Source organism: Aspergillus chevalieri, chromosome 8 (genome assembly GCF_016861735.1).
Source record: "Aspergillus chevalieri M1 DNA, chromosome 8, nearly complete sequence".
NCBI lineage: Eukaryota > Fungi > Ascomycota > Eurotiomycetes > Eurotiales > Aspergillaceae > Aspergillus > Aspergillus chevalieri.
This window is the reverse complement of record NC_057369.1, coordinates 304,246-328,067: the sequence shown is the minus strand read 5'-3', so window position 1 is coordinate 328,067 and position 23,822 is coordinate 304,246. Positions and strand designations below refer to the sequence as shown.

Genomic DNA, 23,822 nt, shown 5'->3' with positions numbered 1-23,822 from the left:
AGACCGTATCAGCTCTATCATGCTTCTTCCTCGCCATGGGACTCTACCCAGACGTCCAACGCAAGGCCCAAGAGGAGATTGACCGCATTCTCGGACCAAACAAGATCCCCTCGTACGTCGACCGCAAGAACCTCCCCTACATCGACGCCCTCGTCAAAGAAACTCTCCGCTGGCACCCCATCGCCCCAATGGGTATCCCGCACATGTGCACCCAAGATGACATCTACGAGGGTTATCGCATCCCGAAGGGATCCCTAATTATGCCCAATATCTGGTATTCTCCCCCCTCCTCCTTCCCCTTCCCCTTCCTTTCAGAAATGCCCTGAGGAATCACCACTGACTTATGTAGGGCCTTCACCCACGACCCAAAGGTTTACCCTGACCCAATGACCTTCAAACCCGAACGGTTCCTCGCAACAGAAGATCATACGCCGCAGCCAGACCCCCACGCGCTCTCATTCGGATTCGGCCGTCGGATCTGTCCTGGCAAACTGCTAGCCGATAATACTATCTTTCTTAGTATCGCGCAGTCGCTGGCCGTCTTTAATTTCAGCAAGGAAGATCTCATGGAACCGGAGTTTTTGCCTGGTGTGGTGAGTCACCCCGCACCGTACACGTTGAGTGTTAGTCCGCGGAGTGAGGCGCATGAGGCGTTGATTCGGTCCATCGAGACGGAGTTTCCATGGGAGGAGAGTAATGCGAAAGAGATTGAGGCCATTGAATATTTAGAATAAGGGGGTCGTTAGAGGGGGGTGGGGGGTAGATTGTAGCGAGTTTCGCATATCACACTTTTCCATGTGTTCCAAATGTAATGAAGGGGAAGAGAATCTTTTGCTGAATCTGCCAGCTCCAGGGTTTTTAATCCCCGAGGACGGTACTCCGAGGAACAACTCAAATGGGTCTATAATCTTGTGAGAAACATTGTTAACGTTGAGTACGGTGCTTAGACAGCCAGAGTTTTGTCTTTCACTGTAACTTAATTATCTTTAAGCAATATAAATAAGTTGTCCCCATATACAACTATGCCAGATACTGTAGCCTGGAGTGAGTGGAAATTCCCGGCATTGAATTGACGCGCAAGGCGCAGATGACCTATAATGATGCTGCGCTCTGGAACACAATCTTCAAAGAGAGACTAACCCCTAATGTTTATAAATTTCAACTATGTCTTTTCTGTTCTTACGGCAGTCCGGCAGCAGGCCCAGATCAAACACTCTTCACTCCAATCAAGCTTTCTAACCGACAACGCATCTCATTGACGCTACGAAGCCAAAAAAACTCACCACCTATTGGTTTATTTTATGACAAAGAAGAGTTCAAGGATCCCATTTCACGGTTGCTTACATTTCAATATGAAGAGAGGCTCAATTTTGATGAAGGTGCCCTGGAGTATATATTTGCAGTATCAAATGGCCATCTAGGAGCGGTAACATCAATAGTTGATGTACTTTACGAGGTATGTGCCAAATATATCTCTTTAATTTTTTTTGTTAGTTGAACCTCCCATATTGGAACATTTGAGAGGCCGTATTTGAGCACAGAAGCTAGCAGTTTCAGGCCAATCGCCATGACATCAAGCATGGACATATCACGACCTTGACAGAAGATAGAAGATGATGTCATCTGGTTCCTGGAGGACATAGAAGGAAGTATTCCATTTGATATCAATGATGCAAGCATGAAGTTCTGTTATTAGAAAGGTTAAATTCACAGGGTAGTTCTGAATGATGGTGATATTGCAGTTCTGCCATCACACTTACATGAAAAGTACACATGGCCCTATTGTTGTTCTGATCTGATCATCTTAGATACATCCAATATTTGTTTTTCTCTTTTTTTTCTCGGAGATTGGCTTGGATACGCTCTGGCTTTCAGCTGAATTGGTCTTTCACGATACGCCCTTCGACGAAAAATATAGAGTGGTTTTATCAACATGCCTATTCTCTCCCCATTACCTCATACTAAACCGCGAGAACACAACAGATAATTTCCTCTGGGAGAACCATATCCTATTCTGTTGTGTGGATATGCTAGCCAGACATCGACTCCAGTCAACATCACCCAGGGTAAGCAGCACATGGACCTCACACGCATGCCTTTTGCTATCAGAACTCATTGGCCTCTTGCATAGCGTCATCCGTGGGATGCTCTTGCGCAGAGCTGCAGTCTCCTACTGTGGAGCTGTGGAGATCAAGTTGGAGGCTGATCTGCTAGTGCCGTGGTTTCAGCGCTTGAAGAGAACTCCACAGATCCACAAAAGCAGGGGGTATTGGCAGAGGCTCTGGCTTAGCGGGATGGAAACATACGTCGCATACTGAGTCTCTGAATATGGCGCAAAAGGGAACTTGATAATTGAGAGCATGTGTTTTTCTGGCGTGCTTGGAATAAGGGCAAGGGCTCGGAATTCAGCTCGTCATCCTAGACCGCAATGCTGCCTTGGTTATGAATGCCATAGTGGTGACGGAGTGAAATCGTAGTTGACAGAAGTTTATTCCAAATACTTTGCGGGTCAAGTGACTTACTAGAGAAAGATTCCCGTGTGCTCAAAAATGGATCCACCTCCGGTCCATCGCACATCCTGCCTTCTTTAGAACTTCCTCCGTACAAGACGTTATCATATGTAAACGAGATCAAAGCTGAGCCAGATTCTCGTCAAAGTACAGTTGGTTCACAACTAATCCAGATTGTTCTAGTTTGCACGTCTAAAGCTTTTTTGACACAACGTTTCCTTGGTGAATTTACAAAGGGAGGAGAATTACTCGCAGTTGAAGTTAGTTGGAACGCTTAAAGTAATTTTCATCGTGAGGAAACACTGTTCAGCATTACTTTGACCAGGAAAAGGTAGATAAAATGGGCTGTTGAGACTGCATGATACAACAGCCACATGCTAGCTACTATATCTCAGCCAAGACCGACTTTATGGGGTGTATTCATAACGGCGCCAATTCTCTGCAACCCACCACTGAGCAATGTGTGCCGCATCACTGACCCACTGGACAGCCTCAGACCCATGCAGCACCTCTACCTGGCTGATAAGAGACAAGAGATCGAACGATATGAGGTAATTTCGCTCCCCCGGGTCAGTGCTGACGTCGGAGAATCGCCATTCCACATCAGGGATAAGGGGGATAATGAGACGGTAAGGCTTAGCGGCAGATCGTAACGCAAGCCAGGTTCCTCCAGTGTTCATGGTGCTGAATTGCCAGTCTTGCTTTCCGCCTACCTCGGGAACAAGAGGTCGGATGATGGATTGGCCCTCGTACATAGGAAGCAGATCCTCAATGGCACGTGTGGCATGTTCGTCGAGAGATGAGGACTCCTTCAATAAATCAAGAATAGTAGGTAGAATCTGCATGGACGTAACGGGAGAGTCGATTTCGATTGGAGGAATTTGTGGGTGGGCAAAGACCAATGGGACATGGAAATTTGAGATATGAGGGTTATCACATGGAGTGACACCACCATCTTCAGGAAGTGTAATGCCACTGTGAAAGGATTAGCTGGCCGGGAACATCCAAAAAAAAAAAAAAAAAAAGACTTACTGATCACCGGTCACTACAAGTAGAGTCTCATTAGCGACACCGGTGTCCTCTAAAATCTCCAATATGTCTGCAAGCCATTGATCCGCGAAGCGAATGGTGTTCAAATGACGGCTTAGCTTCTTATTAAATGGAAGATATGTAGATCCCACCATTTCCACAAACTCATTACGAGGCATATCCCACGGGTAATGGGTGATGCCGGTAAGATGGGTGAGGAAGAGGCGCTCCTGGTTCCTTTCTGCCTTGTTGATAGCATCAAGGAAATAGCTGCGTAGTTCATTGTCGGGGTATCCCCAGAAATTAAACTTCTCAGCCTTAGTCGAGGGGCCCAATGTATCTGCATTGACTGATCTCTGAAAGCCGTGACCTGGCGTCAGAAAGTTTTGGTTGTCGTAGAGATCAGTGATTGACTGCATAAAAGCGGAATGCCATGGCCATGAGGTAAAGTTATCCGTCTTGGGACCATTGGATTGAGCATTTAGCGCTTGAAGAATATGTGGCATGCAGGGCTGGTAAATATGGTGTAGGTATTCGCGGTTGAAGTCAGCGACTAAAGGTGAAAGGCCACATATAGTTCCTGTCAGGCTCTTGAGAGTCATTGTACCAGTAGTGTGGGAGTTTGTTGCATGGATTCCACCATATGGCTTAATCGCGCTTCCATGGAATCCTGACGGGGTTCCAGTTAAGCGCTCCGCGGTAGAAGTCAGGTGAGCCAGTCTTTCCTCGACATCAGCGGGGATTCGACCACTGTATGATTGCCGGATGCGGTTATGCATAAAGGAATCTTTGCGCAGAGGGAAAACATCTTCTCGGGTGCTTTCCAGCTTGAGGAGGAAGATATGTTTGATGTTGACACTGCCGTTTTGGAGGGTCTCGCGCAGAGGGTCGATGATTTCGCCTTCTAAGTTTGAAATATGCAGAGGGTCCTGGGTCGGATTGTAATGGACGCGTGGTTCCTCGTCATTCGACTTCGCATACCAGTCTCGAAACCCGGCCAGCTCCTCAAATGGTAGCCAGTCGAATTTGGGTGGCATGGCCAGAGCTGTGCGGTTTTCCAGCCAGCTGTAGTCGCCTAGCGAACTAGGAATATCAATAGATGCATGGCCATTATGTGGTTTGGAGCCACCAAAAGGCGTTAAAAGGAGGCTATCAGAAAGAAAACTGTACGCATGGCCGGACGGCCGAATACAGTACAGAAGGATAGCAGAAACCGTGGGAAAGAGCACGGCAAAGCGTGCCAGACGGGACTTCTTAGTGATCCTTGTTACGTTCTCAGATGCATCTAGTGACAGAACCGAGTCCGAGTGGATCTTGTCGTAGTTGTCATGAGCCACTTGTTCATAGATCTCTGGGTTCGGAAGAGACTTTCTCGACTTTCTCCGAAAAGACAAAGATGAACCCAAAATTTCCAGGACTTTGTTCACACAATTGTACAAATAAGGTGTTGTAAACCAGGATGCTATGATGTATAGGGCCTCGACTATGAGAAGACCAGTCAAGCCAGCTAGGAGTGTTTTGACGGAGGCAAAATCGCGGTGGAAGGAACGTGCTTGGCGCCAGTGAATTTCAGCGCCAGTGGTGATATAGAAGGAGGTATTCGCAGCAGCCATCAAGGATGCCCCTAGACTAGAGAAATTAGCAGTGTCCGTAGTCAGACTGTCGTTGATCGACCTACCTGGCGGGGATAACTATCGAAGCTGCCAGGACGCGGAGCCATCTGTTATAGAAATTCCGGGTCAAAGCCCTGAAAACGAGGACACACAAAGCATCCTGCAGAAAGAAAGTCGGACCCCACAGCAGAAACTGACCCAAGGGGAGTGAGTTGAGATGGGAGTAGATATGAAGGAGTTTGGCCCAGATGACGGCGATGAAGAGGAGGGAGAAGCAGTACTTGCGCGAGGTGGTCCATCCCAGGTTTTCGACGAGACGACAAAGCATCATGATGCTGATATCCCAGAGACGTTTCGCTGGTAGCCAAAACCGCGTTGTAAGCAAGAGCAAGCGCCTAGGAATTCATGGAAAGCAAGCACGCGACAGCCAAGAAGATACTTAGAAACGAGCAACGAAAGAGGTGTGACAAAAAAAGGGGTATGCATGAGAAAATAGAATTAGGGAAGAATGAAAGGTAAGCAAGAGAAGGAGCCAACAGAAGACCGGAGAGTGTACGCAGCCCACGCGAGCTTTCGGATGAGCTCATGTGAGATGTACCAGCAGCACGTGACTGCCAAGACAATTATTAAGCATGAACGGCTTGCATGACCATTTAAATACCATACAGATACGCCTGTAATTCATTTTCCACAATTACCCCCCACTGCTCATAATATTCTGAATGATTTTCTGAATGATTTAAGCAGTTCACAAGTGGGTTAATATCAATTTCATTGTATTACCAATTTTACATCAAGATGGACGTTGATCATTCTACCATTGACATGAATGTGTGACGGCCTGGTCACGTTGGTTGATTATCACGTGAGGTGTGGTTGTTTGCTTTATTGCTTTGTTGATAAATATGGCGTTACCTCCTTTCTTCCTTCCTCATGTTGATTATTCTCGTCGATAGCTACCTAGGTAGAACCCATGAGTTGGACGTTCCATCATCCTAGTAGAGCGCCGTGACATAATAATCAACATCCTCCTTTTATACCTTAGGGAGAGAAATACCAAAGGCTTCTCCCTTCAAGGGATTCGCTGGTGCCGCAGTTCGGGAGCTGGCCAGGCTATAACAGTGTCTCCATTCAAGTTTCCATCCTCAAGTTCATCCTCAAGTCAAGTCAAGCGCTGCTTCAGTTAAGTTTCTAGAGCTCAGGACTGAAACTTCTGTTGTTGGCATATTCAAGTTCAACTTTCAAGAAGTCCAGTGGTTGCGACTATGCTGGCACCCCTTCAAGTTCTCAAGACTTAAGTTTTTCAAGATTCAAGCTCACGATCCCTTTCTTAAAGATCATGGACCCCTTTCAAGAACTCCGAAACGAATTTTCTTCTACGATCCGCGCCCTCCAGAATGAAATCGAATCCGTCAAAAATGAACCCAAACCACTTCAACGACCAAAGCCATGCCTCCCTGATCCCGAGAAATTCAATGGCCAATCTTTGAAGTTTGATACCTGGCTTGCTTCGATGAAGGCTAAGCTTAGGATTGATGCTCCAGCTATTGGTGATGCAGTGGCTCAGTTCTACTATGTCTATCTGAATCTGGAAAGCAAAGTCCAAGCTCTAGTTCTTCCCCAGTTATCTTATGCAGAAGACACCAACACCTGGGATTACAACACCATCCTTGATCAACTATCTCTGGTTTATGACAACCCCAACAAGGTTCAAGAAGCTGAAGATTATCTACTAGTCCTAAAGCAGGATAGTGGTGAATCTGTGGCAGCCTACATCGCCAAGTTTGAGAGGATTCTTTATGAGGCAAAGGGCAAAGATTGGCCTGATGTCACCAAGATTTCAGCGTTCAGGAAAGGCCTCAATCCTACTCTCCGAGGACGTCTCAACCAGCAGTTGAATCTTCCAAAATCATACACTGATTTCCTTCGTGTGGTTCAACAATTGGGAAGTCATTCTTTCAGCTCAAATTCCACCAATGTTTCCCACTCTCAATCACACCAATCTGGCTCTCACACCAAGTCTGATCCTATGGACCTCAGCGTCATCAATATCAACTCCCTGTCAGCAGCGTCCACCTCCCTAGATGAAAGGAACAGACGACGACAACAAGGATCCTGTGTGAGATGTGGCTCCGCTGATCATTGGGTGAAGGATTGTTCCATGAAGGCACACAAGGAATCCAATAAAATATGGAACCAGCAGATGATTGCAAGGTTAGAGGCAAACCGTCTTGATGACCTTAATGATCTCGATGATTGATTTTTGGAGATGTTTGGACATGTTCATGTGTTTTTCTTTTTCAAGTGTCTCATGTATTGTTGCCTTCTCATGTTTTCTTACCTGTGGGTTGACCATGACATTGAGGACAATGCCTATTGAAGCCGGGGGGTAATGTGACGGCCTGGTCACGTTGGTTGATTATCACGTGAGGTGTGGTTGTTTGCTTTATTGCTTTGTTGATAAATATGGCGTTACCTCCTTTCTTCCTTCCTCATGTTGATTATTCTCGTCGATAGCTACCTAGGTAGAACCCATGAGTTGGACGTTCCATCATCCTAGTAGAGCGCCGTGACAGAATGAGCTAACTGGACTGGATCTCGATGCTGAAGCGGATATCGAGGTGGGAAACAACTCCAAAATTAAGTGGTATTTAACTGATTACTAACTACTTAATACAGGAACCAGCTATACCAATTCCACTTACTAGTGCTAAAGGACCTGGCCTTACAACGCTCAAAATTGAATATAATGATGATCTACCGGAGTATCCAACAAGCCATATTGATGGATATTCATATGTTGTTGCATCAAGAGGGCGATCACAGCTTGAAATGGAGCAACTTTGTCACAACCTGGCTTCTCTCGTGTCGTACCTAGGGTTCTAGTTAGTTGTATTTCGAGACTGAACACTTACCTTAAGTGTTCCCAAGTAGTCGTATGCTCAATGCCCCTTCGGGTCCGATTCGGTATGTCGTATGCGTTGATGGGTATGTCGCCCCCTCCAGGCTCCGTAGTTCAATAGTCGTTGATGGGTATATCGCCCCCTCCAGGCTCCGTAAGATAATCAACAAGTAGGAACGGTAAAGGTAACGAGTAGAGAAACAAGGCCAACCGAGTACGTATACTGGGTTGTTGGTTAAGTGCGGACGAGTCAGAAACTAGAAGGTAACCAATGCTGTAAGACTTGAATTGATCGCGAAGAACTAAGCTAGGTACATGAATGAATGTCCTTATATACCTTTCCTAGTCCAATGGTAGATTCTCCGTTCCTACCATGCTACCTCCTTCTGTCCTGTAATATCCATTCCCTGATAGATTGGTAGCATTCCCTCTTTGTCCTATCTACCATATTGGTATATTGGTAGAATTCCTCCGTCGTCCTTTCTACCGTGGTCACGTGATGCTTGGGTGTATATCTTCCTCATCATAATCCTTGTTCTTTCTGCATGGTCTTTTTGCCCAATGATTCTGCCTTGACTCCCCGCATTGTCACGTGAGGCTGATGCAGTGAGATCTGTAACAAACTTGCGCATGACGTGAGTGACCATAACATATTTTATGACTGATTGCTAAGTATTCATTAGATCCAATATGCAAAACGACTGCAATATGGACAAAAACGACCAGTCTATTGCCCATTTTTCAGATGCCATGTCAAAAAATGGACCTGGAAATGCTCTGGAATCTATGCATGTGAATTTCTGAACTCATTCCTTCAATCCTGTCATCATACCTTTGTTGATGATATTATTTGGCAAGAAATCCAGAAGTCTCAGAAGGATATTCAGCTCTTAGAGTCTGACCTTGGCAAACGGAATGCATACAGGTATCTTAACTGCTTCTTAACTGGCTAGAGACTGGTTACTAACTGCCTTTAGCTACTATCGATCAAAAGTTGCTTTCTTTGAGAAAGGCCTTGCCTGTATTGAACAACTCCCTTCCTGTAAACCAGTTTTCAAGAGATACAGCCAAATGGTTGGTTTGAAATTTCTCATAAGCGTTTATCAGGCAGTTTCTAACTATTTCAGAATGTTCATGGCGAGTATGATCCTTATATTGGCTGTATAAACGAATCATACGGTGTCTTGACAAAACATCATAGAGGAGCAATTCAAGGCCATACAGTGATTAACTTGCAGTTTCTTGAAGATCTCTTTAATAAAGAGATTATACCAGCGACTGAAGAGTGTGGTGTTTTTGAATCATTGTCATCCCGACGAAAATACTGTGGTAGGTACTTATCAGCCATTTGGCAACTGGTCACTAACTGCTTCAAAGGCCGGGATCATCCTCAAGGATCAGGTCGATTGCAACATACACCTTGTGATGTTGTCTTCAATGCTCTAGTCCCAGTGGATATAGGCCAATGCCCATATATATTATTCACATCACATGGTGTGCATAAACACCCACCACCTCCCCCAACCAAAGCACCAGAGCGGATCTTACAAGGAGTGAAAAGGATCATACAGCAGATACGTGATCCAAGTTTAACCACTGGTAGGTATTTCATAAGTGCCTCTTGACCATTTGCTAAATGGTTATTCAGCACAATTCCTGCGAAATCCACAGCTAGAGGCGTTTTGTCAGCAGCATAATGCTTCTACTTTGACAGAAATCCACTCAAGCTTCTGTAACAAAGATCGAATTGCAGCAATTATCCAAAAACAGCGCCTGCTGTCATATCCAAGCGGGCAGGATGTCAACGGTCTCATTTTTCTTGAAAACACTGACCAACATATTAAGGTATGCATTTTCAAAGTGCTTATATGATTAGGAAGTACTTATCAAGCTCTTAGGATTATATCCAAGAACAATATCATGATTCACAGGATACCATGATCCTATGTGGCTTCAAGAAACAGATTGAGCTTCTATCTCAACTTTCCTCATTTGAAGTTGATATGTCTTACAAGCGGATCCGATCTAAGAACATGAATGAAGTGCTCTTTGCAACATTCTTGCCAGATCAGTGTAAAGGTAAGTGCTTTCCAAGTGCTTGACAGACAGTTCTCAACCAATGAACAACTAGTCATTACTTTACTACGGGTCTTTACCACTGTGGATTCCACTGAGGGCTATTATCTTCTTTTCAAACGGGCTTTTGACTTAGTTCAAAAAATCACTGGTCATCCAGTACTCTTTGATTCAATTCATGGAACTGGTGTTCATGGAATAATTGTTGATATGGACTCAAAACAATATACTGGTAAGTACTTCACAGCCACCTCTTAAGCACTCAATAACCATTTAGGACTTGGTAAATATTTGTCTGAAATTGACCCTCAAAATCATGATGTGACATGGCATCTGCAACATATAATAATTTTTTGCCGAGTCCATTTTCAACGATCAATTCTGAATACCATCGGGACCAGAAATCAAGGATCTCCTCTTTGGAGCCGTATGATGAGTCTATTAGACTGCAAATCAGAGGCTGACTATGATGCTTTAGTTGAACTACTGATCAGTGAATAACCTCTCCCTAAGCAGTACATGACCAGTTGCTAACTGTGGAATAGAATTTGAAGATGCCAACGTTCAGACATGGGCAATACAAAAGAAAAGTCCAGTTATTAAAGCAGGCTTGAATAAAGCATGCTCTAAAATCCAATCTCATTACTTTGCTGCTTTGCGCAATCATACGAATGCTGTTGAACAGTCACATCAGAAGTCATACGCATCTGGAAAGTATTTAACATTGACTGAAGCAGTTAAGAAGTATGTGTTGAGCAGTTATTAACCACATACAAATCACTTTATTACTATAATGCTAATTCTATCTAGTTCTGCAAAGTTGGACAAAGATGATATTCTTCAATATGATAATTTCAGGAAATTCAACATTCATCATTCATATCGGACATCAAATATGGAAGCCAACTATCTTCGTCATATGAGTCGGGAAAGCAAGTGCCCTTGATAACTACCTGAATTAGTTCCTAACTACTTTATAAGCACCTACTGACTACTTCAATTTAGACAGTCGCAAACGCCAACGCTCCTCTTCAACCCATAGTCATGAGACTGCTTCAGGGCAATCTCAATCACATCAAAGGAGCATAAGGTCACATTCCCAATCCTCTTCACAGAACGGTGATAATGAGTAAGTTTCCAGGTACCTGGTATGCGCTTTCTAAGCAGCTAAAAATCAGCTAGATCTAGAATATCTTCAAAAGATCTCCGTCGAACTGCTTCCACAAATGCATCAAGTTTAGAAATAAGACGTCAAGAGCTTGAGCTTCGAAAGCTTGAAGCAGATATTAAAAAGCAAGAAGAGGAGACTCAAAAACAACGTCTTGAGAATGAGAGATTAGAGCTTGATCTTATAGAGCGGCGGAACAGAATTCAGGAATCAGCAAGTGATCTCTAAGCAGTTCACCACCAGTTTCAGATCAAGTCACATCCTGTAGCCTATGCAAGAATATATTTTTAATCATCTTCACCCTCAAACTTATAAAGTTATAAATTCATATCAATCTAAAGAGAATTGACATACAGGCAGAATCCTGCTTACATCCTCAATTCCATGTGCAACATACAATATATATATACATTCATGATAAGTCCTCAAAATATACCGTGTTGATTAAGAAGCAGCTAGGAAGCAGTTGACAAGCAGTCCACCTGGCATCTACCTATCTAGTCCATGTCATGCTGAAAGAGATGGAAGTATTCACAGCTCTCCATGTCCTTACAGCAATCATTACGATTGCCACAAGTGGAACAGGGGATCTTATGGCCCATGAGGACCACCTGCTTTCGCATGTCTGTCACATGCACCTAAATACTCAGTAAGCAGTCGCCAGGTGGCTGAGCAGCAGTTGGGTAGCACTTACACTCCCGTTCTTCTTCATTGGCAAAGGAGGTCTCTCTGATGCTTCTTCTCCATCTGTCCCTTCCTTCTCACCTTCCTCCTCACCTTCCTCCTCACCTTCCTCCTCACCTTCCTCCTCACCTTCCTCCTCACCTTCCTCCTCACCTTCCTCCTCATCCTCATGTTCCTCCTCGTCTTCTGCCTCAGACCTGGATCCAATGGCACTGGGCACCTCAGCCTCAGCCCCCAACATCAAGCCTTTGTACCACTCTGAAGGTCATAATCAGTTCAAAGCCGCTTGGCAAGCGCTGAGGAATCACTTACTGACAGCAGCATCGACCACCTTCTGAGCAACCCGACCGCCCTTCTGGCCCTCCTGTAGATGAATGCCCTCATGGCTCTTGATGTGCAAAACTAAATTGTTTGTGGCACTATAATGATGCTGAGTAGTCGACAAGCAGTTAGCAAGCGACCACCAAGCATCTGTTACAGACCTCGACGTATTAGTCTCACGTGATTATGCGGGGAGGCAAGGCAGAAATCATTGGTTAACAAGCCATGATAACATGCGGGAATAACAGGGGTTGAGCTACTATTTGGGGCTCACATCACGTGACCCAGTGGTATACAGATGATCGACGAGACGATATAAGAATGGTATATCATATACCATTCTTCTACCAGTCAATATACCAACCCTACTACCACTCACAGGATGGAAGGATATATAAGGACGCTCATTCATGTACTTAGCTTAGTTCTTCGCGATCAATCTAGTTAATCAAGCATTGGTTACCTTCTAGTTTCTGACTCGTCCGCACTTAACCAACAACCCAGTATACGTACTCGGTTGGCCTTGTTTCTCTATTCGTTACTTTTACCGTTTCTATTTGTTGATTATCTTACGGAGCCTGGAGGGGGCGATATACCCATCAACACATACGACACACCAAACCGGACCCGGAGGGGCATTAAGCATACGATTACTTGGAAGACACTTAGGGTAAGTGTCCAGTCTCGAAATACAACTAACTAGAACCCTAGGTACGACACGAGAGAAGCCAGGTTGTGACAGCATCTAACTAAGAAAATCTCGCCTGGGCACGGGAACAATCCTCCACCCGACAAAAGACTTCGCCGTAGTAGATCTTGATGGTTCCGTCTGGGTTCTGAGCGGTTACGAAACAGTTAGGAAGCAGTTAAAATGACATTGACTTTCAAAAGACTTACCAGGTCGTACGCAGGAAGTTCAAGGCTGCCATTGGCAACCTTTTGCAAGTATCCTTTATACCACTTCTGAAAGAACTTTTAGAGCTCTGTATTACAGTTTAATAGCTGCAAAATTGAATAAAAAAACTTACATTACTGCTCAGTAAAGCCATAATGGTCAAGGGATTGATGGTTAGTTGGTAATTGATTGGAAAAACGTCATGCGAGGTGAAAAATATTACAAGGAGGTAAATTAATCAATGTGGGTCACATGATATAATAAAATTATATAATCATCTTTTCCACTCGCGCGACTCGAAAAAGGACCCCGACCGACCTGTAACCACGACCGGAGAGGAGAAAACAAAGACAACAGTCGACCGGCTGCCTGCAGCAGCACAGGTTGGAAGAGAAAAAAAAAAAAAAAGGGTCTACCATAGCTTGTAGGGCTCGAATAATAAAGTTGCACTAAGACATATAGAGTGAATCGTTTGTTTAAGCACCTTCTATTATTGGTGCAGGGCTCCTACGGCGCACATGCAATACTAGCAACTTAAGCCTCGGGAACGGAAGGGAGAACGCCGAGCGTTTTTAGAATGTTCCATTTGTAAATTTACCCGGGTCTCGGATCGAAAGAGCCCCGATATAGATTAATGATCGGTCCGATCCTCCTGTAGATGCAAGAATAATCGGTGGCCGGGCAATGATTCTGGCCGGTTGTTTCAAATCAATTATCGAAGCTCACAAAATGCCGAGGGCACGCCCCGGCACAAAGAAAAACCAAATATATTTCGAATATTGTGTGATTTCAGTGTGTCAAGATAGACCCTCGCCTAGACTCCTAATAGTGACTACTCAGAGTAGTTAGTTGATAGGCCAGTTAACGTAACTAATTAGGGGTGTCAGGGACTTCACCCCCAATTGTAGGTGGAGTGACCGAGTGGGTCGGCTCGTAAACCATACGAGGGTCTTGTCTCTACAGATATTTTCTGGTTGCCTGCGGTCGGAAAGTACTATATACGGTCTGCTGTATACTATGATTGGGAAGGATCTACTTAACTGGCCCTCCACTTAATCACAGAGCATAAGACCTGTTGCCAAGGCTGTCCTCAGATCTTTGTCGCCTTGCGCATCCTCAATGGTTCTAGGGGTCGGCAGGAATACATATTCGTAACATTTTGAGATATTCGCATTCGCATTCGTAGTTCACAGATCTCTACGAATATTCGTACGAATATTGCCTCTTTGCCAAGACTAACTTCCACCCAATTGAAGAAAGCGCGTCACGTGCAGTCTGTTTGCCCCACTCATGTTCAAATCTGACAAATTTGTTCTAAGCCCGCATTTTTTATGATGGTACTGGACCTCAGAATGTCTGATGCTGAATTGCGAGCTTCAAGCGATGATGGCTCCGGTAGCTTATCTATCAAACTGCCACCACGTCCACAACGGTCTCAGAGAATAGACTATCACCTCCTGAATGGCGGAAGTGATGAAGAGGACATTGAAGATCATATCAGAAAGAAACCCCGACTGGATCCGCCACTAAGTCGCTTAGAATCAATTGACCCAGAAGACTCCGCCAGCCAGCTGCACCTCAGTACACCTACTCCTTCAGACTCTGTTCCACAAGGGAGTTCTGGAAGCCTTCTGTGACGGCTCAGCTCAGTGCCTTCATGAACATTCATTGTCAACATGGCAAACAATGCCATGAAAGCAATCGAGACAAACAGCTGCTTAGCGAGGCCACACACAACCATATATAAGACTTCTTTGTGTAAATAGACTCTTCTTTCTTTTCTTTTCCTCTTCAGATTCGATATTCTCGTCGATGGCTACAATAGTTTAGATAGGAATATCATTTCGTTATTATCTACTATTCCGAGCCCGTGACACCTTCCAGAGGCCGTACAGCCATACAAACCACACATCAAACCCTGCATTAAGCCACTGAATCAATGGCTTTGGAATCAGTTTCAAGCCAGTCCGCTTCCAGGCAAGCAATGGCGACCCAGCTGAAGTCGACAGCTGCTTGAAGATTGAGAGATTCAATGCATTCACTGTGGCTGGAAAACCACAGATTCAGCAAGGGCAACTTCAACAACCAACATGAAGACACACCTGGCCAAACACAAAATTTTTGAGAAGCCCAGTCTAAGTGACCTGGGGGAGGAGGGCTCCAGCAAAATGAAACAGCATTCAATTGCTTCAATGTTCCAGACCTGAACTGAGTGTGATACCAGAGCTCTGTTAGAACAGAACATACTTCGATGGGTTGTGACAGATGATGTGGCATTTACAGCAATTGAGTCTCCTGCATTCCAACAGATATTCAAGGACTTGCCAGATGCTCCTCTCCCTTTCTCTTCTTGAACGGTTGTCCGCCGTATTGACTCAGATTTTGATCGTTGTCGGATCCAGTTGATCAATGAGATAGCACAAACATGCTCCACAATTGCGCTTTCCTTAGATGTCTGGACAAGCAAGAACCATAAAGCCATTTTGGGAGTTATTGGCCACTGGGTGTCCGCTGACTTTAGATATCAAGAACGAGTCCTAGAGTTCAGTGAGCTTGTAGGATCTCACAGTGGAGAAAATATGGCAGAGATTCTACAGAGGACGCTTGTTGAGCTTCAGATTGAGAAGCTTCTCACAATCACAGCTGATAATGCTTCAAACAATGAAACGCTGGTGTCTGAGCTGTATTTCAATATGTTGGAAAAGTACAACTCAGAGGATTCCAATGTGCCCAATAAAGGGCGTTTCCGATTTCAAGGTATTGATAGCTATATCCGGTGCCTTGCTCATGTCCTCAACCTCATTGTCAGTGACATCCTTTCAGAAATGAAATCTGGAGATCACAAGTCTGCCATTGAAGCCTGTGATCTTTTGCAGGGAAATAAGAAGATTGGGCAGCAGTCTGCATTGGCCCGGATTCGGATCATGGCTCTCTGGATCTTGAGGACCCCTCAACGGCGACAGCAATGGAAAGTGACTTGCCAAGCAAATGGCTTGAATGACAAGTTCATTGAGTATGATGTGGAAACACGCTGGAACTCCACATACTGTATGGTCCAGGGAGCTTTGCAAGCCAAGGCACAGATCAAGAAGTGGATAGAGCATCAGAACCAGTTTCCACCCTTCTCAGCTGATGACTGGTTGCACTTACACCAGCTTGAAATGGTCCTCTCCAAGTTTGATGAGTTCACTCAACTGGTCTCCCAGCGGAAATCCCAGATAAGCCTAGCTATTCCCATCTATTATGAACTGAATGACATGCTTGAAGATGCAGCTTCTGCACAAGGCGACTTTTCAAAGCTTAGCTCTGACATTACCTCCGCCATTTCCGCAGGGATGAAAAAATACAAGAAATATTATGAGCTTATGGACGCCCAAGATGCTTATTATATAGCTCTTGTCCTTGACTCACGCTTCAAAACCCTTTTACTGGATAAGGAGCTCGGGCAGGTGACAGCACCAAAAGTTATTCAATCCATCAAGGATAACTTACATGAGCAATACCCATCGAAACCATCGCCGGAGCAATCAATATCAAACGTTCGTCAGGACAATAAGCGGCAAAGCCTGGAGGCTCGTGTGCTACAGAAACTGCAACCACAAGTGATCCAGCGTTCAGATATTGACCGCTACTTTGAGGAAGGTGTGGTGACAGTTGATGAATCTGTAACAAAGGATGAAGATTGGTTATTTGGCTGGTGGAGGACACATAAGGATGAATACCCGCGGATGGCAGCTGCAGCCAGGGACTATCTTGCCATCCCAGCAGCTGAAGTCTCAGTAGAGAGATTGTTCAGCCGTGGTAGGGATCTATTAGGGCTACGTCGACATTCTCTGAAAGGTGAGACGATGCGGAAGATGATGCTGTTGAGAGATATATATAGTTTAGAGAACACCATTTGATAACTCCTAGAGCATCTTGTTGGGGAATATCAACAAGCTACTGCTTCGATTCAACAGGTTGAGTAATAAAAGTCTCGTCGGATCATTGTTCATTAGGCACAGAATATCAGATGAAGTCTCGTCACTCCAGTTATCACTGATCACCATTACCACGTGACTAGAATTACGAATATTCGCGGCGAATAAAATATTTATTCGCATTCGCATTCGTAGTGTGAAATGACTGCGAATACGAATGCGAATTACGAATATTCGTAACGAATACGAATATATTCGTTATTCGTGCCGACCCCTAAATGGTTCTACGTTGGAGCTACGGAAACAACTTCTTCTTTGCCTTGGGGCGGGCGCAGGAATTTCGGACAGTGATTTGGGCTGGTTACAAGCTTTCCAAGTAAAGTCTTACAATGGACTGGTAATAACACAGCTAGCTTCCAAAAGAACTCCGATAACCACTTCAACCATAATTGAATATAGACTTAAAACTTTTGAGGCCCACCAGTGGGAGAAATGAAATGACACCGACAGTGGTGCTCCACTTTACGGTTCTCGCCAGGGTCCTTTCCCATTGTTTACCTGATGATATTTCGCGCATGTTTTGAGCAAGACTTCTCTCCTGAATGCCCTGTATGATATGGCTTACTGTGGCTTTATAATAGGTCACGTCCAGGGAGATCATGAGATAATTGCGGCTTTGTCTCTCGAGCAGGTGACTCCCGTTAGCCTATTCCCTTAACAATCAGTGACGATGGGGTGTGGAATCCCGCAGGAGCAGGCCAAGGTCATCGAACCAGTGTTCCTATTCGGTTAACGTACTCCACATGCGAATGTAACACACGGGCGAATGTAACACGAAATCGCTCCGCCGCGATGTTAACTCCAACATCTCCACCAATGCACTAAAATTCCATTAAAATTATTCAGAATCATCTTCCTCAGACGTCTCTACTACTATCTGACAGGAACGCGCATTGTGTCCGGCCTTTCCGCAATTGCCACAGCGCCGCGCGCGTGTCTCAGTCCGCGGTCGCCGACCAGCCCTAATGCGTGTTTCCTCCTTTAGTTGCACCTCAACCTCCATTTGATCCCCTAATTCCTGAGCTTCCAGTATTGAAAGCGACCCTCCTTTCCTTAGACGTGTTTTTTAGCCCTCCGGCGTTTGCTAAGGGCCTCGTTTGCCGCCCGAAGATCATGAATCTCTGCTTCCATCAAATCCATCTTATGCATTATCTTCCTCGTGCCTTTTGTAAGGACGTCAGCAGTGTTCAAGATTGCCAGGCTGTTTTGCTTTTGCCTTTCCATGTTGTTCAGAGCTTATGACAACCATTGTAGTCGAGATCACTCCCATCTGAAACCCAGTTTCATCAAAGTTATAGATATCTGCTTCCTGGATGCCATACTTCGCAATTGTGTTTTGAACAAGTGTAAACCAACGACAAATAACTTCTGGGTCTTCGCATAGAGCCCTCTGATAGTCATATTTCCGATTGAAACGAGTTGTGAGCTCTGGGTGCCGTTTGACAAAGGTGCTAGCCCAGTTTACCCCAACGCGTCCCGCGTCGCGCGTTGTGAGTAGTCGGTAGTCGGTTGGCCATATCTTCCACACCAGACAACCGAGGAGGAAACCCTTTGGAATCTAGATCAAGTATGTGTTCGACAATCGTTGATTCCTCTAGATCAGTGAGCTTCCGTGAATTGGCTGATATATTGCATCGTGATTGCATGCCACGCCGGCGGCGACTAAGCTTCACATGATCCACGTGATAGATCCTGCCAGCGGCTCGAGCGCTTAGATTTTTATCATTTTGCATAGCTTGAAGGGCCAATATTACTTGGCTTTCATCATGTTTCTGAGGCATCGTTGGGTGTGGTGAAATTTGTAGTAGAAATCGGAAGTCGCGTCGGAGCGATTTCGTGTTACATTCGCCCGTGTGTTACATTCGCATGTGGAGTACGTTAGGTGGAAAAGTTTTTAGTTCCCCCCAAATCGTCCTTTGGTGGTGCAATGTCAGCGTTCATTTAGAGAATTAGTGAAAAAGAAGGGAAAGAAGATAGAGAATCACGATGACTGCAGAGCAGACATCATGGAGATCGGGGGCAATTATGACGTCCGGGAAGCTGAAGCAAAACTTCAGACTTCTCTGAAGCAGCAACGGCAGAGGCATTATGGTAGGAAAAGCTACTGGTGATGCCAATGACAACGCACCCCTTATGATTTTATCACTGCTCTCGCGGGTTCAATCCAGGAGGGACTACCCCCGGGATCTCTGTATATCTGCTTTAGTACCACCATAGTGCCGTGACCTGCTTTTCTTTTCCATCATGCTGGTCTAATAACTCTTCCCCTTCTGTGCTTTCTCACACTCTGCTTTTTCTTCTATCAGTTGCTATGAGTACTTGCGATTAAGGCTACTAATCTGCTTTGTGCTGCCTTTGCGACTGAGTGATTATCCTGAGCTCGTGGACCACTTGCTGTCACATTCATAATGCTGGGAAGTGTATCGCCCTCTTCGGACCATGGAGGTATCTTCTATTAAAGAAATATACGTTCGTGTACTGGAGATGTTTTGAAGTGCAAAATGTAAGGTACTAGCGGCTCGCACCATCGGCACTGGCACTATCTGCACTACCAGCACTGTCGACGGTTTGCTCCAGCGCCACTGTCTTCCTGATGCCATCCTCCGTATGTGCAGATCTGGTCGCATATGGCGTACCGACAAAGGATATCAAATGGATTTGATCATTGAAAGGTGTTGGTGGTTCCCAGCGGGACGCGGATCTGGAGTTGTTGCCCGACTTCCGATAGCCCAGCTGCGCATCTGAGCTTTGGGTGTAGTACTTTTGTGACAAGTAGCTCCTTTGGTAATGGGCGAGCAGCGAATTGAGGACAGGGAGACAAGCACAGATCAATCCAACACCGCCCTCGGCATTTCTGGCTAAAGTCAGATCCTGCTCGCTAGAGGGGCAAAGGTGGAGACATACCCGGACAAAATGACACATAAAGAGAATAGTCTGGTCCGGCGTGCTGCCCTCTTTCAGCACCAGCACCAGACGATACAGACTAAACGCTGTGGCCAGGCCACAGGCGCCGAGAAGACCCATGACACGCATTTTTTTGCTGTGTGACATTTGCAAAGACCACTTTTTTGTTACCATAAACTATGCGATCGATATTGACCTGACCTCAGTTCATCGGTCATGGGAAAAGATCGGCTGGGCTGGACTTATCTTGTACGAGCATCTAAGGCGGTTTCGATGCTGCGTTCTTCTCGGCATGATTTAATAGGCGATGTTGGTCTTGCGGAAGAGGTGGTCCCGCGACTCCTAGACCAATTAGAGATTGGGCTTTTCGGTTCAATGATGTACGCTTATTTTCCTTAAGCTGGACATAGCTATGCTGACGTTCAACACAGGTTGAGTTGCCTTAGCCTTCAAAGGAGGCCGCCAATGGATAAGCCTACAGGTGTTCGACTAACAATACACCAGAGTGAAACAGGAGAATGGTTTCCATACCCTTCCCAGGTTGACCCTGTCCCGGCGGCACACATGAACACTGCCATAAACCATAGGGCTGGTTTAGGGGATATCGCTTGGGACCTTTGCCACGGTCTCTTCGGGGACGATGGTAAACCCCCACGTGCCGACATAGAAGACTTGGTTAGTGGATGTCATGATCATCTCATGCAATGGGTAACAGACCTGCCCGAGTGCCTTTCTTACACCGATCATTCGTTCCAGAGGTTCTTAGCCTCCAGTAAGTGAACAGCCGAACTATATCTGATATATTTCTCCTAATAACCACAGTATGTACTACCACACTATAATCATGTCGGTCTTCGCCTTTCTCAAGGCACCAGTCCCAAACGCCGATGAGGCAACTATCGAGCCCGTAACATCCGCACGAAAAAAGTGTATTTCGTCCGCGCATATCGTTAGCGACCTTGTAGCCATTCACCGGTCTCAATGGGGCATTCACCGTGAGACAGCCAGCGATATGCAGTACATCTGTGTGGCACTCTTTGTACTCATCGATGACCTCGATGAAGAGAAAAGTCACAATGCTTTTCTGAATCTGGCGAAGGCTGCTGTGTCCTTTGGTGGACGATAGTTGCTAACAAAAGGGATGTTCCGGCTGGTGCAGATTGCTACGATCCAAGCGAATGAGTCATTGTCTCCGGACATTATCAAGATTTTCTATCAAGATTTTCAAGCAATTCGAACGGCGATTATGGAGACCAGGACCGTCAGCGGTTCAGCAGTGCTTACCCTAATTTTGCCGCGGTTCTTCGGCAACAGGATGACAATAACCCTGAAGACCTGGAGATGGACCAATTCTTGGAAATATGGAATGACTTCAGTATAGCTGAACAGGCCGCGTCTGAGGCCAGTGGGAGGGGAGAATAGGGAATGAAAGATCATTCAAACCTATTAGATGCCTTCGCTATATATATATATATATATATTTTTTTTTTTTTTGTTTTTATATTATAACCGGCTTTTTGAGAATTTTGAGGTGTCTATTCACCAACTTCAATGAAAGAATGTACACTGTGCTACCATCATCAAATAGTAATAAAAATATAATAATTTCGTCAAATCGAAGCCGCAAAACCTGTTTTCTCTTCTGTAAATGCCATACTGAAAAATACGGCCAAAAGCTGCCTAAGTTATGCACATCAAGGGTTCTCTACGTTTGCATTGTTTTCAGTCCCATGGGACCTAAGGCGACTTCCATATCTCGTGAGAAATGTCAAGGCTATGATGGCTCGCCCTCTATAGTCCACTCACCCAGAACAGAGTGATTCCATGAGTCAATGTATGATAAAAGTAGCCCTATGATGTGTCCATCGTCATCTTGGACCGCTAACCGTGTAATAGTTTACTATATAGGATATCCAGAGTTACTACTAGAGTATATAAACCAAAACATTCGCACCATTACCCGTCAAATTCCACCTCCCGTCACAACATAATACAACCCAGCAACCAAAAAGATGAACCATGCCGCCATATCCCCCGAGATTACATTCAATCTCTTCTTCTGACCAAGAAGATACTCCGTCCGCACAGCTGAATGTATCAACCCATACAACCCGCTCAACAGCCACATTTCCATCCAGCCTTGCTCTGCTATTCGGACACGCGACTCCTCATACAACGTCGGTAGGTATGTAGCATTGTACTTCCGACGTAATTGCTCAGAGTGTTTCTGGTCATATAGGGACCAGAATTCTTCTTCTGTGTAGTATGTTCCCGCGTATGGCCACTTCTGACCGCCAAGGGTAAGTACTTTGCGTTCTACTGAGCGATCAAATTCGCCAAATCCCTTCTCAGTTCCGGGTCGCGGGCCCCAGGTGCCGATGCTGAGGAGAATTTTGGGATCTTTTAGAGTTGATTCTGTCGGATGAAGCTGGGCCATTAGTCCATGAACTTTGAGGCCGTCGGGACTGGATGTGGCTTGTCGGACTGGGCAGAGCCAGATAGGATACCGTCCGAAGGAATCATCCAGGTGGTCGATTAATTCATGCGCATTCTTGTAAGGTACCGCAACGTTTTGGATTGTGTTTTTTCCGAAATGACCGCCTTTATGCATCGTATGATACATAGGACTAACATGGAAGAGGTTGTCCAATGCCCACTTGCCAGCCCAGAAGCCTCCATGGTCGTACCGAGAGAGATAATCGACTAGCGGGATGTACTCCTCCGCAGGGTTACCCCTGGACGAAATCTCCTCCGCGTGTATATAGAACCATGGGTCTGTTAAGCGCGTGAAACGTTGCACCGATGTGGACTCGGCGGGTCTGTCGCTTAAATAGCCTGCACAAAGGACACCTTTATCACGGCTATACATAATACCGTCAAGGTACTGGCAATCGGTGTCGGTGGTATACCGCTGGATCCCAGATATAGCCTGCGACACTGAAGATACAGGTCGATATTCCAACCGGACATACGGCTTCGCTGGGACCAGTTGTATCTCCAGCAGTGTCACAATACCTAGCGTTCCAAGCGATGCCGCGGCACCGTAAAACAAATCCGCATTCTCTGTCGTCGACGCCCTCATGACTTGCCCGTTCGCGGACACAATCTCGATCCAGTTCACTGTTCGGTCAAAGAACCCGTGTCGAAATGAACTGCTTGCCCCGGATGTGTCTGTATATGCGCTCCCGGCCGTGAGGCTCGGGAGCCCCGTTATCACTGGCGGAATCAAGTCATATGGTAAGGTAGCCGCGACAAGCTTGGCCATTGGTACATTGGGCTCGACAAGGGCTACTCTCTCGTCAGTATCGACATGTAGCACGCGGCTGAGAGAGCGGATGTCGATGGTGTTGGTCCGAGTCTTGGATGGCCCCCTGGTACACTGTGTCGAGCCATTATAAATCTGAAATCCCCAACAACGATCGTGGAAATATCTCGCCTTCGAGGAGATCTCGATCACTTTTTCTGCGTGTTGCTCCATTCTGGTGTTTGGATAGATTGTGTTCCGATAGAACTTACGGGCTCTTTTCTATAACCCCAGCGGTTCTTTGTTCTGTGGACACGTCGATCAATTCAGCCCAATCCTGCAGCCCAAAGTACCATCACCGAATCCATAATAAGCCCAACAGACATTAGAGCCCAACAGATCTACTCGGGCACTATCATCTCATCTTGCATTGCGCGTGCAGCAAGGATCGTTCACCGTCTTCGGCGGCGGCGGCTCAGCCTCGACTTGGCCAATG

General features: G+C 45.6%; 10 protein-coding genes across 10 annotated transcripts; 4 read left to right on the top strand and 6 right to left on the bottom strand.

The window, feature by feature from the left end:
• Nucleotides 1-35: 35 nt before the first annotated feature.
• ACHE_80111A (uncharacterized protein) lies at nucleotides 36-734 on the top strand (the record flags this gene model as incomplete). The annotated part of the gene is made up of 2 exons (XM_043283446.1): nucleotides 36-274; nucleotides 350-734. 2 exons carry the CDS (start codon nucleotides 36-38, stop codon nucleotides 732-734), a joined length of 624 nt encoding a protein of 207 aa, XP_043140724.1.
• A 2,183-nt stretch (nucleotides 735-2,917) lies between these two features.
• ACHE_80110S (uncharacterized protein) lies at nucleotides 2,918-5,483 on the bottom strand (the record flags this gene model as incomplete). The annotated part of the gene is made up of 3 exons (XM_043283445.1): nucleotides 2,918-3,485; nucleotides 3,543-5,168; nucleotides 5,218-5,483. 3 exons carry the CDS (start codon nucleotides 5,481-5,483, stop codon nucleotides 2,918-2,920), a joined length of 2,460 nt encoding a protein of 819 aa, XP_043140723.1.
• Nucleotides 5,484-6,491: 1,008 nt separating this feature from the next.
• ACHE_80109A (uncharacterized protein) lies at nucleotides 6,492-7,412 on the top strand (the record flags this gene model as incomplete). Its single annotated transcript, XM_043283444.1, has 1 exon — nucleotides 6,492-7,412. The coding sequence occupies one exon, from the start codon at nucleotides 6,492-6,494 to the stop codon at nucleotides 7,410-7,412; it is 921 nt and encodes a 306-aa protein (XP_043140722.1).
• A 1,713-nt stretch (nucleotides 7,413-9,125) lies between these two features.
• On the top strand, nucleotides 9,126-11,526 carry ACHE_80108A (uncharacterized protein; the record flags this gene model as incomplete). Its single annotated transcript, XM_043283443.1, has 11 exons — nucleotides 9,126-9,128; nucleotides 9,182-9,383; nucleotides 9,432-9,653; nucleotides 9,703-9,899; nucleotides 9,953-10,133; nucleotides 10,186-10,362; nucleotides 10,408-10,623; nucleotides 10,676-10,874; nucleotides 10,941-11,062; nucleotides 11,136-11,259; nucleotides 11,313-11,526. 11 exons carry the CDS (start codon nucleotides 9,126-9,128, stop codon nucleotides 11,524-11,526), a joined length of 1,857 nt encoding a protein of 618 aa, XP_043140721.1.
• Nucleotides 11,527-11,795: 269 nt separating this feature from the next.
• On the bottom strand, nucleotides 11,796-12,223 carry ACHE_80107S (uncharacterized protein; the record flags this gene model as incomplete). Its single annotated transcript, XM_043283441.1, has 3 exons — nucleotides 11,796-11,936; nucleotides 11,993-12,087; nucleotides 12,136-12,223. 3 exons carry the CDS (start codon nucleotides 12,221-12,223, stop codon nucleotides 11,796-11,798), a joined length of 324 nt encoding a protein of 107 aa, XP_043140720.1.
• An 829-nt stretch (nucleotides 12,224-13,052) lies between these two features.
• ACHE_80106S (uncharacterized protein) lies at nucleotides 13,053-13,352 on the bottom strand (the record flags this gene model as incomplete). The annotated part of the gene is made up of 3 exons (XM_043283440.1): nucleotides 13,053-13,139; nucleotides 13,201-13,266; nucleotides 13,332-13,352. 3 exons carry the CDS (start codon nucleotides 13,350-13,352, stop codon nucleotides 13,053-13,055), a joined length of 174 nt encoding a protein of 57 aa, XP_043140719.1.
• Nucleotides 13,353-18,629: 5,277 nt separating this feature from the next.
• Nucleotides 18,630-18,959, bottom strand: ACHE_80105S (uncharacterized protein; the record flags this gene model as incomplete). Its single annotated transcript, XM_043283439.1, has 1 exon — nucleotides 18,630-18,959. The coding sequence occupies one exon, from the start codon at nucleotides 18,957-18,959 to the stop codon at nucleotides 18,630-18,632; it is 330 nt and encodes a 109-aa protein (XP_043140718.1).
• A 730-nt stretch (nucleotides 18,960-19,689) lies between these two features.
• On the bottom strand, nucleotides 19,690-20,211 carry ACHE_80104S (uncharacterized protein; the record flags this gene model as incomplete). The annotated part of the gene is made up of 1 exon (XM_043283438.1): nucleotides 19,690-20,211. The coding sequence occupies one exon, from the start codon at nucleotides 20,209-20,211 to the stop codon at nucleotides 19,690-19,692; it is 522 nt and encodes a 173-aa protein (XP_043140717.1).
• Nucleotides 20,212-20,926: 715 nt separating this feature from the next.
• Nucleotides 20,927-21,208, top strand: ACHE_80103A (uncharacterized protein; the record flags this gene model as incomplete). Its single annotated transcript, XM_043283437.1, has 1 exon — nucleotides 20,927-21,208. The coding sequence occupies one exon, from the start codon at nucleotides 20,927-20,929 to the stop codon at nucleotides 21,206-21,208; it is 282 nt and encodes a 93-aa protein (XP_043140716.1).
• An 837-nt stretch (nucleotides 21,209-22,045) lies between these two features.
• On the bottom strand, nucleotides 22,046-23,560 carry ACHE_80102S (FAD-binding oxidoreductase; the record flags this gene model as incomplete). The annotated part of the gene is made up of 1 exon (XM_043283436.1): nucleotides 22,046-23,560. One exon carries the CDS (start codon nucleotides 23,558-23,560, stop codon nucleotides 22,046-22,048), a length of 1,515 nt encoding a protein of 504 aa, XP_043140715.1.
• Between the last annotated feature and the right edge of the window lie 262 nt (nucleotides 23,561-23,822).